This window comes from Lygodium microphyllum, chromosome 1 (genome assembly GCF_053477565.2).
Source record: "Lygodium microphyllum isolate KBCC chromosome 1, Lygodium_microphyllum_v1.1.10, whole genome shotgun sequence".
NCBI lineage: Eukaryota > Viridiplantae > Streptophyta > Polypodiopsida > Schizaeales > Lygodiaceae > Lygodium > Lygodium microphyllum.
Window position 1 is genome coordinate 62472848 of NC_141135.1, and position 15032 is coordinate 62487879.

Below are 15032 nucleotides of genomic sequence, written 5' to 3' on the forward strand. Positions count from 1 at the left end.
CTATAGTATTTCACTTGTAGGTGATTTGATTGCCACAATGGTCTCGCTTTTGTGTTTGACTTTGAGGGCATTGAAGAAAAACTACGATGGTCCCTTGCCTATGAGCTCCCATTTGCCTTTGAGCTACACTCTAGCCACTTGAATCCTCTCTTCCTCCTAGACCTTTATGAAGTTCTTCATACTATCTAGCAAACACTACATTTGGTCATCATCGGGGCAATTAGAGAGGACTTGAATCCTCACCTCCTCCTAGACCTTTATGAAGTTTGTCGTACTATCTAGCAAACACTACATTCAGTCATCATCGGGGCAATTAAAGAGGACTTAAAGCAAACAATCCCTTGGATAAGAGATAGAGGCATATTCCTGCCGCCTTTCTTGGGTCTTCCTCCTACCAACAATCTTGGCAAATTCGTTGATGGTGTGCAAGAATTTCTTCCATCAAAAGTTTGGATGGAGATCTGGGTTAGAGCTTCGCTCCCAAAGCCTACATGCTTCCCTTAAGAATCTATGGTCCTTAAGGAATGAAGCGATCATTCTGAAGGGCGGGGGGCCATCTTAACGGCTCCCTACTAGGACAATTTTCAGTGTTGCCAAAATAGGAATGTGGTGAGATGCACAGACTTGGTGTAAATCTTTGAGGTTGGGTCGGATCCGCTAGCATTTGTCCAACCTATTAGCTCTCCATGCGGGGTTGATAATGGCACTTGGGCCATGTAAAGAGTTTGACAAGTCGTTTTGGATCAAGAATGGCAATATCTCTCTACTCTGCTTGCTGAACTAGCTTGTTCTAGGCCTACCTCTCCCCCCCGTGGGAGTGATCATTAGGCAAATAAGTCATATTCCAATCCCCAATAAGCAATGCAACCCTTTGCCCAATCTGCACTCTCAACTCATCACATTAACTTTTCCTTATCACTGATACATTTGAGGTGTACATTGAGCACATTGCTAGCTCCTCCTTTCCCACCTAAATCACCGTTGCAACATAGTGCCATCCCCTACTCTCCAATTGAAAACATGCTCAAGATATTTGTGAATATGCGGGAGAGTTCCACCCCTCCCTCTGTTGGGCGCATCATGTAGGTAGGTGTAGCTTTGAATGGCTAATTTGTTGCGTGCATTGCTATTGAGCTTGACTTTTTGCAGGGTGATCACATGAGGTTTGTGCTTATTGATCAAGCCAAAGCATATTTACTTCCTTAGGTCTGAGCCCATTCCCTTGACATTTCAAGACAATACTTTTATCGTGGTAGAGAGCTTAGGCTTTTCACATCAATTCCAATGGCTCATCTAGGAGTTAATGGCCATCAATCGGGGCATACTAATTTTTGTTGCCTAGAGGATTCCTTGCCAATTGCTTGAGTTGCGGATTTGCCTTGGTACCAGCTCGTTTTTGCACCTCAGGGGGATGGTTTTCTTTGTTCGTTGCCTTAAGACCAACTCCTTTATCTTTATGCAGGGGCATCCTATTGTTGACCTCCTTTGTGGGGTTAGCCTTGGGGGCAGGGGCCACCGCATGTCCACCTTCTTCCCTTTGTTAGCCTTGGTCGCATTGAGAAGGTTGGTAGAGGATTGGCCTTGGGATTGATCCCTCTCAGCATGAGAGCAAATTTGAGAACCCTTTTCTTACCTGATATAAAGACTTTCCATCGTTGTATATAATTGACCCCAAATTCCACATCAAAGAACTCTTTCTCCAAAGCTAAAAGCAATTCTAGTCAATTCTAGTTTCTATAGTTTGAAGGCAAACCTCACATTATATGCATGTGGCAAGTCCTCAGAAGGTGGTAAAAGAAAAGTGAGCGTTTTTACCAGCAAGACTACGTGGGTGTTTGTGCCAACAATTGTGCGTTTTTGTTGTTTACACAAACATCCTGCAGGCTGCCCTCCTTTTCTCTTCGAAGTCCTGCCTACGCCTACTGACAAGGCAGATCATTATCAATCGGACACAAAATCTAAAGGTGAAGCAAGGCCTTTCTTGCTTTCTTTCTCAAATCCTTCTGTCTGCTGCATCTCAGGCTCTGTCTCTCTCGAAAGTGTTATTTCTATTTTGAACTCTCCCCCTCCCCTCCCCTCCTCCCCCTCTCCCCCCCCTCTTTCTCTCTCTCACAGAGGAGTCGATTTGACTCATTCTACCTATTTAGATTAGCTGGATCCTTGGCTTCACAAATCCTTTCTCTGCAAGGATCAAGCTCTGCTAATAATTCTGTTAATGATTAACACCGCTTATTCATTGTGCAAAAGTTCTCTCTCTCTCTCTCTCTCTCTCTCTCAATCTCCCATAGCCTGACATATCTCTGTATCTTCCGAAACCCACATTCCCTTCTCCCTCTTGTCGCAAATTAAGAGGCCGCCCCTCTGCGCCGTGCCCCGCACACGCATCTTCCACCACCTCAAAAACACACCCGCTCCCCTGCCCTGCCCCCCCCCTGGCACCGCTCGCCTCCGCCGCACCCACATTGCCCCTGCTCCCTCTGCGCACAATCCGAGCTTTCCCTCTTCTCCGTGCCCTCCCATTTGCACGACCCATCAGCTCGCCTTTGCCCCTCCTTCCCATCATATGGGTCGCGCTTCCCTGCTCCTCTCTCTCATAGCCGCCTGCTCTCTCATCTTCGCGAGCTACAACACATTCTCCATGCTCTCGGCTCGCCAGCGCTCTAGCGATGCCGACGAAGACGAGAGCGCCTTTGGCCGCTTCTTTGATCCTCTCATTCAATTGCCTCAACAGGTCACTAAGAAGAAGAACCACAGCAGCAGCAGTAGACGCTTCCATGTCGCCCTCACTGCAAACGACGCCCCTTACAATCGCTGGCAATGCCGGATCATGTATTACTGGTACAAGCAGTTCAAAGACAGGCCTGGCTCGGAGATGGGCGGATTCACAAGGGTTTTGCATTCCGGAAAAGCAGACAATCTCATGGAAGAAATCCCCACAGTAGTAGTAGAGCCTCTTCCCGAAGGAATGGACCATGTAATAAGACGCAACCCCAAACATTTCAAGAATTTATTCTTGCTGTGAATCCATTCACTTGATGCCTTCTGTATGTTTTCATGTCTCAATCGTTTCACCTTTCTTATGCTTTCTTTCAAACATTTGTCTTGCCTCGAATTCATGTATGCATATATGACTCCACGAGATCTCTATCACGGTCGTCCCCCTCCACAGACGTTAATTGATGTCTGCATTCAGGATTGGTCTCTAAGTCACCGTGCTTGCAAGTTGTCTGTCTCTTAAGCCACCAGTGACGGCTTGATCTATCTTTTGTCAAGTCTGGGTTGCATCTTGTAAGCTCCTTAGAAGCTAAGAATTTTGAACTTCTATTTATGAGTAGTCTTTGACTACAACTGTGTTGGAATCAGCAGGGCTATGTTGTTCTCAATCGCCCATGGGCATTCGTCCAATGGTTACAAAACGCCACCATCGAAGAGGAGTACGTGGATCTTTGTACTTGTCTCTGTCTGTTTTTTTTTCCCAGAGCACGTAGCTGTAGCTGTTTGTTTATTTTTGGACCAAACAGTCTGCCAATCGGCACAGATGGCTGTTATGGTATATGGGTTTATTCCTAGATGTACAGCTTTTGCTTTGCAGTTTGATCAACATCATTACCTCTTGACTCGTTGCAGCTACATCATGATGGCTGAACCTGATCACATTTTTGCAAAACCGCTACCTAACCTAGCCACAGATGATCTTCCCGCAGCCTTCCCTTTTTTTTACATAAAGCCAGTGGAACATGAAAAGGTTGTGCGGAAGTTCTATCCAGAGCACATGGGTCCTGTCTCAGCTATTGATCCTATTGGCAACTCCCCGGTCATCATCAAGAAGGCAATTTCTACACCATATGCTTTGGCAGTACCAAACCTTTCCTTTAAATGTCAAGGCTCATGAACCATGTTGTTTGTATGACCTTCAGTCCCAGCTTGAAAAGATAGCACCCACTTGGATGAACATTTCATTACAAATGAAGAACGATGAGGAGGCAGACAAAGCATTTGGATGGGTCTTGGAAATGTGAGTTTCACTTTTGCCACCAGATCATAATTTGAGAGTCAAAGTAGCACCACTTTTGTCATGACTTGACAACCTCTGTGTACAATTCAGGTACGCATATGCTATTGCCTCAGCTTTGAATGGGGTGCAGCATGTTCTTAGAAAAGATTTTATGATTCAGGTATAGTCTATGCTTATGTTGTATGATTTGCCATGTTATATGATTTGAATCAGAAGGGGGCTTGCGATTATCACAATGCTTGGTTTGATTGTGTGTCTTATAATTTGCTCAAGTTGGAGTTTAGAAGGGGTGTGAGAGATGCTTCAGTTATATGTTGTAAAACTTTAATAAAATATCTTCATGTAGGTTTCTGCATAATTTCTACTATTTAGGCAGCAAGATTTATGAGTGAATCTAACCTAACTGTACAAGGTTTACAAGAGGAAAGGAGATATGTCTATGAACGATGGACTATGTTGGCAAGTGTAGTTGTTTGCCATTCAAAGGGTTTCAGTGGATATGTATGCCCTATGTTTGGTAGATTTGGTTGGACTAGCCATTCTTGCTCTTAGTTATTTTGGTCCCCTACTTTTGTCGTTTGTTAGTTATGTGACACTGCACTCTAGGATTATGGGTTGAATGCCAATAGTTTCCAAATGTAACCAGTGTTTTGATTTTATAGAATTGTCACCACCATAGGTCCATGAAGAAGAGGAAATGCACACAATGAATACAACCAGCAATAATCTAATATAAGGTGCCCAAATTATGACCTCTGTGGTTGCAGTAGAGAACTGCAGGTTTTTGATGTGCATTGTGCACCATTGATGTATGAGAATGTGGTAAATGCTCTGCATCATAGTAGCAGTAGCCCATCTGATGGTTCTTTAGTACTAGTTGCAGTCCGCAGATGGTCATTACCTCCAGCAAGATGCATTTGGAGACACCCATAATATGGATGATCATTGCCACATCCATATAGGTGCCTTAGTTGGGATGGCCCCAAGAGGGGTCCCGAGTTTGTCATTTTGGTCATCTCGGTTGCATATGGTGATAAGCCGTTACTGAACTTTAAACAAACTCATTTCATAGTTGCACATTTAGTTACCTATTCCCTACTTGTACTTGTCTTCCCTCTCTGATATCCTCAAGTGACTGTATGAGTTGAGTATACTGCCATAGACCAGGCGTGGACAAAAAACTGAAAGTGGCTGAGTCAACTTTGGGTGTCAGTCTGGAAGTTGCTGAAGTCATTATTTCTGTGATTATCTTTCATACTGATCTGGTTTGCTGCACCTACAGCCTGATGCAACATGTTAAAATTCATGAGTGAGTATTGAAGTCTTGATTTTGGATATGCTGTGTACTGAGGATAGGGAAACAAAGGGGGCAAGGCATGACAAACAGTATGAGTCGAGTATACTGGCATAGACCAGGCATGGAACACACGAAGTTGAAAGTTGCTGAGTCTACTTTGAGTGTCAGTCTGGAAGTTGCTGAAGTCATGACTTCTGTGCTTATCTTTAATGCCAATCTGGTTTGCTGCACCTATAGCCTGATGCAACATTTTAAATTTTGCGAGTGAGTATTGAGATCTTGATTTTGGACATGCTGTGAACTGAGCATAGAGAAACAAAGGAGTCGGGGCATGACTATCTGTTTAAGGATGCCGGAAGGTAGAATCTACTGTTGCGAATCTGACTGCTTTACTGAGCAGTTCTAGTTTCAGTCATTGCAAAAATCATGAGTCAGAAGCTGTGTGTAACCCACCTACCTTGCTCCATGGGCATCTGTACCAAAGCAAAGCAAAATGGCTGAAGGATCATGGTTTCAGCCTGATTGAGGACCAAAACTGGTCAAAACCTTGCCAGGAAGGTAGCAGACCCATATCCAGCCTATATGACTAGAAATGAATGGTTCAAAGTTAGAAATACTGATTTTGCTGGTAGAGATTGCATGGCTGACCTGAATGCTTCTCTACTTTAGGTCTGTTCCATTGCTGAAACTATAACTTTTCCATCTATCGACAGTGGCAGTGTGAGCAGTTCCTCATCTGCTACAGAAAGCTCTAATAGAACCGTAACAGAGGTTACCTGCCCAAAACCACACTCAATGCACACAGTTCTGCAGCAGAGACTATAAGTCAGGTGATTTCATTAGTGCAATGGTGTGAACAAGGACAGAGACAAGTGGTCAACACCTGGCTACCTCGAAGACTTAATTGATGAAAAGGATAGGGATTATGAGACACCAAAATAGTCAAGGGTAACTCCTCAAATACATTGTGCATTCATATATATCACATTCCTATGAGGAGTGCTTGACCTTTTCCTTTCTATGCTGTTTTTGAGAGACAGCGCTTTGTTAAGTTCTACTGCTTATACTAGATCAGGGTTTTAGCACAAGACCAAGCAAAATCCTACCTGGATTTGTTTCTGGGTTCTGCTATTGTTGAATAGCCACTCAATCATCCATTCTTTATTATGACTATGTCAGTTTTGCAAATCACATAAGTTTGTTGTGTTTTGAATCAGATATCAATTGAGGCTGGCTTCTACAATAAAAATTGCGCAGGAAAAAGTGGGTCAACTCAAAAAGTTGAGCCAAAAATCAAAAGCGAAAACAACAAAAGCTCATGTGATTTAAAAATGAGAATCACTAAAGCAGGTCCTGTGAACACAATAATGAAAATTCAGACTGAATTGCAAAGTTACCGTGGAAAGTGACTGTTGGCACACTCTTGAAAGATAGTGATCAAGTCTTCCATAATGTCGTGGTGAACTCATAAGAGTTTCTCAACTGAAATCATTTCATCAAGACAGTCTGTCCTGTGCTGTTGGATTGTAATCACCAGGCAAAGCTGTGTCTGATCAATTCACATGTCCATAGAATGTGTGTATAACTCGGAATCGAAAACATAGCATGTAATGTATCTGCCATCATCAACAACATCCTCAATACTTTGAAGGCCTACTTAGGTAAATAGTGGGCTGGTTCAGGCACTTGGATAGCCTTCAGGGGCTATACTCCAGTGATTACCTATTAGCCTCCATAGTGTTTTGGTTTGCCAAAGATGACTATAGTGTTGCCTATATCCGTGACCAAATAATATGATATTCATCTTTATTTTGACATGCCTGATAGCTAAATGATTGATCATAGCTTATTTGGATCAGCAAGTAAGGTTGCTTTTCTCCTGGATACAAAACTGTGAATTCAGAATGCTGAGGCCATCTCTGGCAAGCAAATAATCTTGGACTCATGAAGTTGCAAACATCCTTGACTCAAGTGCCCATATGCATCAGCAATCAAGGTTGCTTTCTTCACGTTTTTTTTTTTTTTTTTTTTGTGGATTTTTTTTTTGGGGGGGGGGGGGGGCGTGGGTGTGTTAGTAGGTTGCATTAATACTTAAGGGGTGAAAGTTCATGTGAGAGGGAAGGAGAGGGGGGGAAGAGGTTTTCACAAGCTTTGTATATTCAAAAACAGCCTCCTTGGGATCTTGAGGTGGCAGAGAAGTTTATCATACATTACACTTATGGCTGTGATTACACCATGAAGGTATGCAGCTCATCTCTTGATAATAGATATTGTATTCTAAAAATCATGCAGATTGATGTTGTCTTTGAAGGCATTCTTACCTATTCTTTTGTTAGTCAGGGTGTTTTGACATATGGAAAGAAAGGCGAATGGCGTTTTGACAAAAGATCGTTTCTGAGAGGTGCTCCTCCAAGGAACCTTCCTCTACCTCCACCTGGTGTTCCTGAGAGTGTGGTAAGGAGTCTTGACTTTTAGTAAATGTACTTTTACTGCAAATCAGTATTTGGATTAAACTTGCTTATTCAAGTTCTTTGTTTTATAGTTATGGTTTGGTGGTTCATCAATTATACATATCTGTGCTGCTGTAGAATGTGTCAGAATATGTTGCATGTATACTAATGTAGTACTTGTTAGGGCTTGTAAGCTCTATCAGGATGGGCTTTTCTTTCTTGCTTTGCTATGTGAACAGAACAGCAAGAGATTGTGTGATTGTACATGCCATAACAGTAGTATGTTTCTAGGTGACATTGGTGAAAATGGTGAACGAAGCAACCTCAAACATTCCAAACTGGAAGGAAGGAGAGTGATGGTAGCCTCAGGAGCTTTGGAGTCTCCTTGGTCAAGCTGGTAATGTGTCAATCTTCATTTGTTGCATAGTTTCGTTAAGATACAACTTTGTATCTTTATTGTGTTTGTGTTTTCCTTTAAATAGGAAGATGGAGCTGAATTCGTTCAGATTTGGATGTCAGCAGTGAGAGACTGGATGTGAACATGTCTTTACCATTTGAATCACCTAATTGTTGGGGTCTGAGTCTTCAAGGGATGCATCTTCAATTTTGGCTTTCTCTTCATCTGTTTCAGTGAATGGACGTGACAAGCAGTTACACTTACTCCTTCCCACAGGCTCATACACAGGTACCAATCAAACATTCAAGTCAAGTAATGTTGGGTTCCTAAACCCCTTAAGATTTACCATACTTACCATACAAAGGGTTAAACTGCCCTTTGTATGAGTTGATCCACAAAGCAGCTGTATGCCCTTTTGAGTTTTGTAACTTACAAAATGGTCCATTTTTGGTGTGTAATTGTCAAGAGAGACGATTCACAGGACACTTTGCTATGCGGCTGAATTCAAATGTAAAATATGATAATGATCATTCAGCTTTTGTACTTCTTTGCATACAGTTGAGATTTTGGAGCTGTTTGTTCTTTTGAGCATACTCTGAATTTGACATGTATTTGGTCCAGGCAGTTAAGAGCTTGGGCCTCTCTATGGGGGAGAACTGAAACCTCTTGGGACTTAAACCCCTCTCAATAGAGGGGTCTAAACCCTTTTTGTGTGGACTTAATCTGTAATTATCATGAAAGTGAACTCAGTTAACCTATTCTACTTTTAGGAAAAAGGACACCTCTTGTCACAACTTGCAGGATGGACCTTTCATTATCCATTAATATCATTTGTCTGTATCATGATTTGCATATTCTCTCTTTTTGGTTGAGCATGTCTGATATGTTGGTTTTCTCATGTACACATTCTTCTTGATTTACATCATGCTTGGAGAGATCACTATTATTGATCTACTTGCATGATCATCACCAAGGCAATGGAACAACTCATCAGCATAGCATAGGTAGACCATTGATAATGACAAGAAGTGGAAACCACCATCTGAGTCACAAAAGAGATCAAAGCCAAGGTGCTAATTTAAGGATGGGTAAGTCTAGTCACAGCTGAAGACCAAAATCTCAAATGAACTCTAAGCTCTCAAAGAGAGCCTCAAAGGAAACAAGGTTTGGCCTTAGTAAGTGATCCACAAAGCCATCAAAGAGAAGTGCCATGATGAGAGATGAAATGCCAAGTAGAAAGCAATGAAAAGGGAGTAGAGAAAATGAGAGATGAAATGCCAAGTAGAAAGTATTGAAAAGGAGTAGAGAAAATGAGAGATGAAATGCCAAGTAGAAAGTATTGAAAAGAAGTGGAGAAAATGAGGGACTTGCAGGTGGTCCTTGGTAAGTGAGATGGCCAACACACATGCAACCGTCTCGGTGAAAAGAAGTCACACAAGGCGAGATCCTACACATGCAAAAAAGAATAGGCTCAAGGTACATAGGTGTAGTGATAACATTGAATCAACAATGAAGAATCCTCTCTCAAATTAGAGCAATATAAAGTGAATCAACAAAAGATCAAAGCATGAATAAATGCAAAAGATCAAAGGCTTGCAAGGAGGAAATAACTAGTGTCTACAATTGCACAATTCAAAGGTAAAAACCACAATGTAGGTGCCCAACCAAGAAACCAAAACAGTTAAATACAATTAAATAAACAAGGCAGTTTTGTCCAAAACATAGTGTGGCACAAACATTAGGGCCAATGGCCATGTCTCATATATATCACATTGAGTGGGCAATTGCAACAAGAGGCAATGCATGCAAAAAGCACCCATAAGATACCAATGCACAAAAGGCAAGAGATTATCTCTAGATTGATGATAGGTGAGTAGAATTTTACGTACTACCACCACAGGCACATTTGGAGGTTGGTCTTGATAAAGGGATGCTAAGGAGTGTTCAAAGGTAAGAACTTGAATACTTAATATAAAAAAATGCAAGGTTTTTATGTTTCAAACATAATAGTCAAGGTTGAGCATTGATAGAATGCTAGAATGCATAGTAAATGTAAGCACAAGCAATAGCATGCTAGACAAAAGCACCAAGAGTCATGAACTAAAGCAAGACAATAGGCAATAATCTCATAGACGGGGCAATAGAATTGATATTATAAACTAGAGGTGCAAGGCATACCAATAGTGGAAGCACAAGGCTCCAAGTGTGGTCAAAGCATGAAAATGTTTAAAGGGAACCAACATGTGGATTATGCATAAACTCACATCAATGCAACTTTGGGCATGATTAGGTGAGATTGTCAAGATGAGGGCAACTAGGAAAGATAGAAACATGGTAACTTATTGAGGTAGTGAAGCCATCCTACAAGAGTACAATAATCCTAAGCATTAGGTTATTTTAGGGTCAATTGATGTGTAGTAACTCTTGTAGATTTAACAATTATTTTCATTTGTGCCAATGGCACCTTGAAGTGGGTTGTAACTAACATCTTGAGATATATAATTCTATCTTAAACCTAAGAAATGAAAAAGAAACATAGACATGAAATTAGCAAACATAGACACTTGCTCAAGGTCGCCATCTTGAATTTTGTTCGTTAAAATCTCCCACTAGCAACTTGTAAGAATCATGTAACCACACAATGAAGGGTGGATCCCTCCCATAAGCACACATAGGGCAAGAGATCTTATTTCACTAAACACATGGTGTAGAAACAATCCATCAAAGAAGCAATCTTTTGCATGTAGAACACACTCCTTGAACTTGTAATAGAAGATTTGGAAAAAGGTATGGGGGATGGGAAGGACAAAGGAGAACAAAGAGAGGGGTCTAAGGAAAAAGGGAGGAAAGAGAATCCCATTGAGAGAGAGAGAGAGAGAGAGAGAGAGAGAGAGAGAGAGAGAGAGAGAATATTAATGTCTCTAAAAGGTTTATGTCATGCTTATGAGACTACAACAAAACATACCAAGAATTGTCTCTCTCATCTTAAAAGATAAAAGATAAAAGATAAAATATAAAAGATGTGTCTATGAGACTAAATGCTAGTTCTTTGTAAGAATACATCTATGGTGTAGATGTAAGTGATATTGCTAAGAAAGAGAAGGAGAAAAAAAGATAGAAATGATATTTTTTCTTAATGAAATATCTCTCTTAGGTAGAAATGTAGTTTTATGTGGTTGACATGCCTCGGCGTTTGCCTTTGTGGCACTCAATGAGAGCTCTAATTTATCTATGATAGGGGTGTTTGAGCCTCCTCTTGGGTAGATGTGGGCATCTTGCTCAATTGAGTGCTAGTGCTATATCTAAGGAGATACTTATTGGGGAAGAAACTCCTTTACAACAATGTATCAATGTTGATTGTCTATTAGCAATGGTGGTTGATAATTGTATGGTTGTAACATGCCACTCGAGCTATTCCTTGGTGGTACATCCTTAGTAGCCCATCAAGAGATGTCCTAGGAAGCACCGTCTAGGATTTTGACAAAACCCTCGGAGTTTGCTAACTAGGCTCGCTTGAGTCTACCCCACAGTGGAAGTTTAGGCCACTCCCACGAGGATCGACCTAAGTTTTTTTTTGGTCAAATCTATTACTAGTGGCTACTTAATACTAGCGGATTCTAAAGTGATGTGAGTTAGTCTTTCGAGTTTCTAATGATCCATCAAGTGTGATTTTTATTCCTTCTTAGGAAAGCCCTTGGCTTACCGAGAGCACCTAACCATAGGTTTGGATTCGTCGAGGGTCCATACTCCCGCTTTCCTCGAGAGAGTAGTTTTAGTTATTTAATTACTTACCACTTTAGGTTCAATATATAAAATCAGCTTCCTTGAATTATCTCCTGATACAAATTCATCACGCGCCTTTAATTTATGACACAAAAATAGAGTCAAGCAATTCCTTCTTAATAGTTTCTTTCAGAAAAATGACTTTTATAATGTATTATGTTCGAAGTATTATTCTCTCCAAGTTCCATTCCCCAACTAGTATTTGAACTTCCAGAACACAATTTGGAAATTGAAGGGAAGTTGGCAGTTTGTAAGAGCCTAAGGAGTTTATGACCAGAGTTCCCTGGTATCCTCACCTCCTCCTGCCGACTAGAGTTTCCTACGACAAGACCTTTCAAGTCATGATTGGTCTAAAGTCATTAATGCGAAAAAATAAATAAATCCATTGGAGTAGGTTTTATTCACGTTGGTCTTAGGGAGGTCTAGCGCCAAACACTGCCTCAGTTGGCGTTCTGTGTTCACTAGAATCCTACCTCAGTCCAACGATCTGTACTCAGTTATCCATCTTTTAGCTCGATGATTTTAGGAAAGATCAGTACCTAGCTTACAATCACAAACATCTTATTTCGAATGCATTTTACATAAACTCTTAACAAGTTTATTTCCAAGATAAATCTTTTATTTTCAAAAATAATAACAGCGAGGTAATTTAGCATAAGTGGCAAAATAACTATAAGTAAAAAAATAACCTCGAGACAAATCGACATAAGTGGCAAAATAACTTCAAGACAAATCAACATAAGTGGCAATACCTTCCAATAGTCTTCATGGATTCCCTCTTCCTTGGGGATTAGTTTGGATTGAATTTAAGCAAGAATTTCATACTTGAGGATAACTCCCTTAGAGTTTTATGGGTCTTTGCCCACAAATAAAAGAAAATCTTGATTAGTTTAATTACGAACAATATCATTTGGCAATTGCATTATGGGTCTTTACAATATACCGAGGATTAGCATTTGTGGTTCAAAGATTTCATTTTATCAACACAAGAATCAGAAATATTAAATCTTTTAGGGACACAATATCTTCATTGTACTCACATAGGTTCGTCTTGTATAGACCCAAGTTAACCCTTGGAATTCACGGTTAAGATTTCCTTAAAGAAATTATATGCATGAATTGAATAAAATCTTATTTTTTACCATACAGCTTCTGTTGTCTATTCATGGGCTAAGGCCTACTAGCTGCTTTTGTTTAAGAAAATTATTACCTAAAGATCCATGACGTGCTCGATTGATGGTATTTGCGGCTTCATTTGTAATCAATTTACTCGCCATTCTGTTTGTAGTAATTGTGTCCATAGTATTATTGGCAACTCCTGGCTCCGCGCCATGGTCTTTAATCATGAGATCACAAAAAAAGGGAAAATTTGGCGAAGGAGCTTGGAGGTAATTAGATTGACGGGATTTAAATTGACAGGAGGGGAATAGCGATCACCAATGATTTTGAGAAATCGAGAAGAGTCTTGATTCCATAGGAAGGAATATGATAGAAGGGTTGGAGGAATTGAATTTGAGAGCTCATAGAGTATCCTCCTTGCCTTCTTGACGAGAAATTCCCATGCTCGTACTTCTCTTGCCTCACTCCCTCTTGTTTTATACTCCTGAGAAGGGCCTCTCCCCTCTTGCTTGGACTACTCTCAATGGCTCCGCATGCCTCTTATTTATAGCTAAATTAGAGAGGAAGGGTTGTGGCTAAGAAGAAGAGTTCTTTGTGGAGGGGATCTTAGCAAAATTAGCAATCTCATGCTCAGACTATAAATCTAATGGTTCCATTGGCTCTGAAAGGGGGGTAAAACTACAGGATACCTGCTTAGAATTCTTCAAGATCACTCCTTCTTCTTCTCCATGTTCAAAGTGTTGTTTGGTTCTTGTAAATTGCGACCACGATGCACACGATTTCACCAATCCTTCTTTTTGCATCAAATCTCCAAAATTGGTTGAAAAAGCCACTTGTTTTTTTACATGACATCTTATTCTAGAATTTTTCATAGCTTTTTAAGATATTTATAATAGATAATATCCAAAATATAAAATATATGCTAGTCTTGCCAAAAAATCTAGTATTTTTGGACCACTAATGGCTGATATGACTCATAACTCTTGTTCACGCGGTAACTTCCGTGGTGATAGGTGGCTACAGTCCTTGTCAATCCAGAAAATGTCAGGTTACGATCCTCGGGTCTTTTTGCTCAAGATCTTCTCTATTTAATGATTTTAGAGTTCTTGAAGTCCATTTTGCGAGAAGTTGGAAAAATTCTAAATTAAAGTCGGGATGTGATCTCTCCTGCTTAGAGGAATCGAGATGTCCTCATCTCGAATGAAACTAGGGATATTGGTTACATAGTGATTCATGGTCAATCCAAGTGACATTCTCTTCAGGGTAGTCTTTCCACTGGATTAGATGTTATTGCCTTCGCTGATCGGCATATGCCTTCTGTCAATCCTTCTCAACTTGAATATCTTGCCTTATAGCTTTCACTTGTTGATCCATTTCTTCTAGCATTTACCTAGATATTCAAGTTGAGAAGGATTGACAGAAGGCATCTTACCTTACAGGTAGAAGCATCTTACCTTACAGGTAGAAGCATCTTGCCTTATAACTTGAATATCTTGCCTTATAGCTTTCAGCTAAGGATAGGTATTGGATTCACTGTTTGGGTTCCCTATTACAATAAGTCCTCAGTATGTTCTCAATAACTTGGTTGACCCACTCTGTTTGACCATCGGTTGGGGATGATAAGCAGTATTGAAGCAGAGCTAGGTTCCTAAAGCTTCAAACAAACTCTTCCAAAAGTTTGAGGTGAAGAGAGAATCACGGTCGCTGATGATTCTTTGGGATAATCCATGTAACCTAAGAATTTTCTTAATGAAAAGCCTGGGGATATCGGATGCCTTGTAATTGGTTTTTACATGAATAAGGTGCGCAACTTTTGTTAGCATATCAATGACTACCATTATGGAGTTATGCCTCCTTGTACCGAGGGTAATCCAACTATGAAGTCCATGCTGATATTCTCCCATTTCATTTGAGGGATGTCAAGTGACTGGAGCTTTCCTGGCATCTTGACACGCTCAGCCTTAATTTGTT

General features: G+C 40.6%; 1 protein-coding gene across 6 annotated transcripts; it reads left to right on the forward strand.

The window, feature by feature from the left end:
- The first annotated feature begins 1909 nt into the window (after positions 1 to 1909).
- Positions 1910 to 8967, forward strand: LOC148041186 (hydroxyproline O-arabinosyltransferase RDN2-like). Of its 6 annotated transcripts, none has more exons than XR_015690840.1 (10): positions 1921 to 2974; positions 3367 to 3434; positions 3628 to 3829; positions 3918 to 4015; positions 4106 to 4175; positions 7482 to 7553; positions 7653 to 7766; positions 8054 to 8159; positions 8394 to 8447; positions 8781 to 8967. XR_015690840.1 is itself a non-coding variant. In XM_087677514.1 (9 exons), exons 1-8 carry the CDS (start codon positions 2564 to 2566, stop codon positions 8117 to 8119), a joined length of 1101 nt encoding a protein of 366 aa, XP_087533640.1. In that variant the 5' UTR covers positions 1921 to 2563; the 3' UTR covers positions 8120 to 8159; positions 8394 to 8698. The 6 variants fall into 6 exon arrangements, 2 of the variants coding, with proteins under 2 accessions (XP_087533640.1, XP_087533628.1); XR_015690836.1 differs by having other exon boundaries at positions 1924 to 2974; positions 8245 to 8447; positions 8781 to 8963; XM_087677514.1 differs by lacking the exon at positions 8781 to 8967 and having other exon boundaries at positions 8394 to 8698.
- The last annotated feature ends 6065 nt before the right edge of the window (positions 8968 to 15032 follow it).

Bases quoted from the DNA above. Each gene is read 5' to 3' on its own strand.
- LOC148041186 (XM_087677514.1), top strand. From the start codon at position 2,564: ATGGGTCGCGCTTCCCTGCTCCTCTCTCTCATAGCCGCCTGCTCTCTC. The intron at 2,975-3,366 runs GTAATAAGACGC...TGGAATCAGCAG, and splicing joins TTCCCGAAGGAATGGACCAT to GGCTATGTTGTTCTCAATCG. The intron at 4,176-7,481 runs GTATAGTCTATG...ATTCAAAAACAG, and splicing joins GAAAAGATTTTATGATTCAG to CCTCCTTGGGATCTTGAGGT.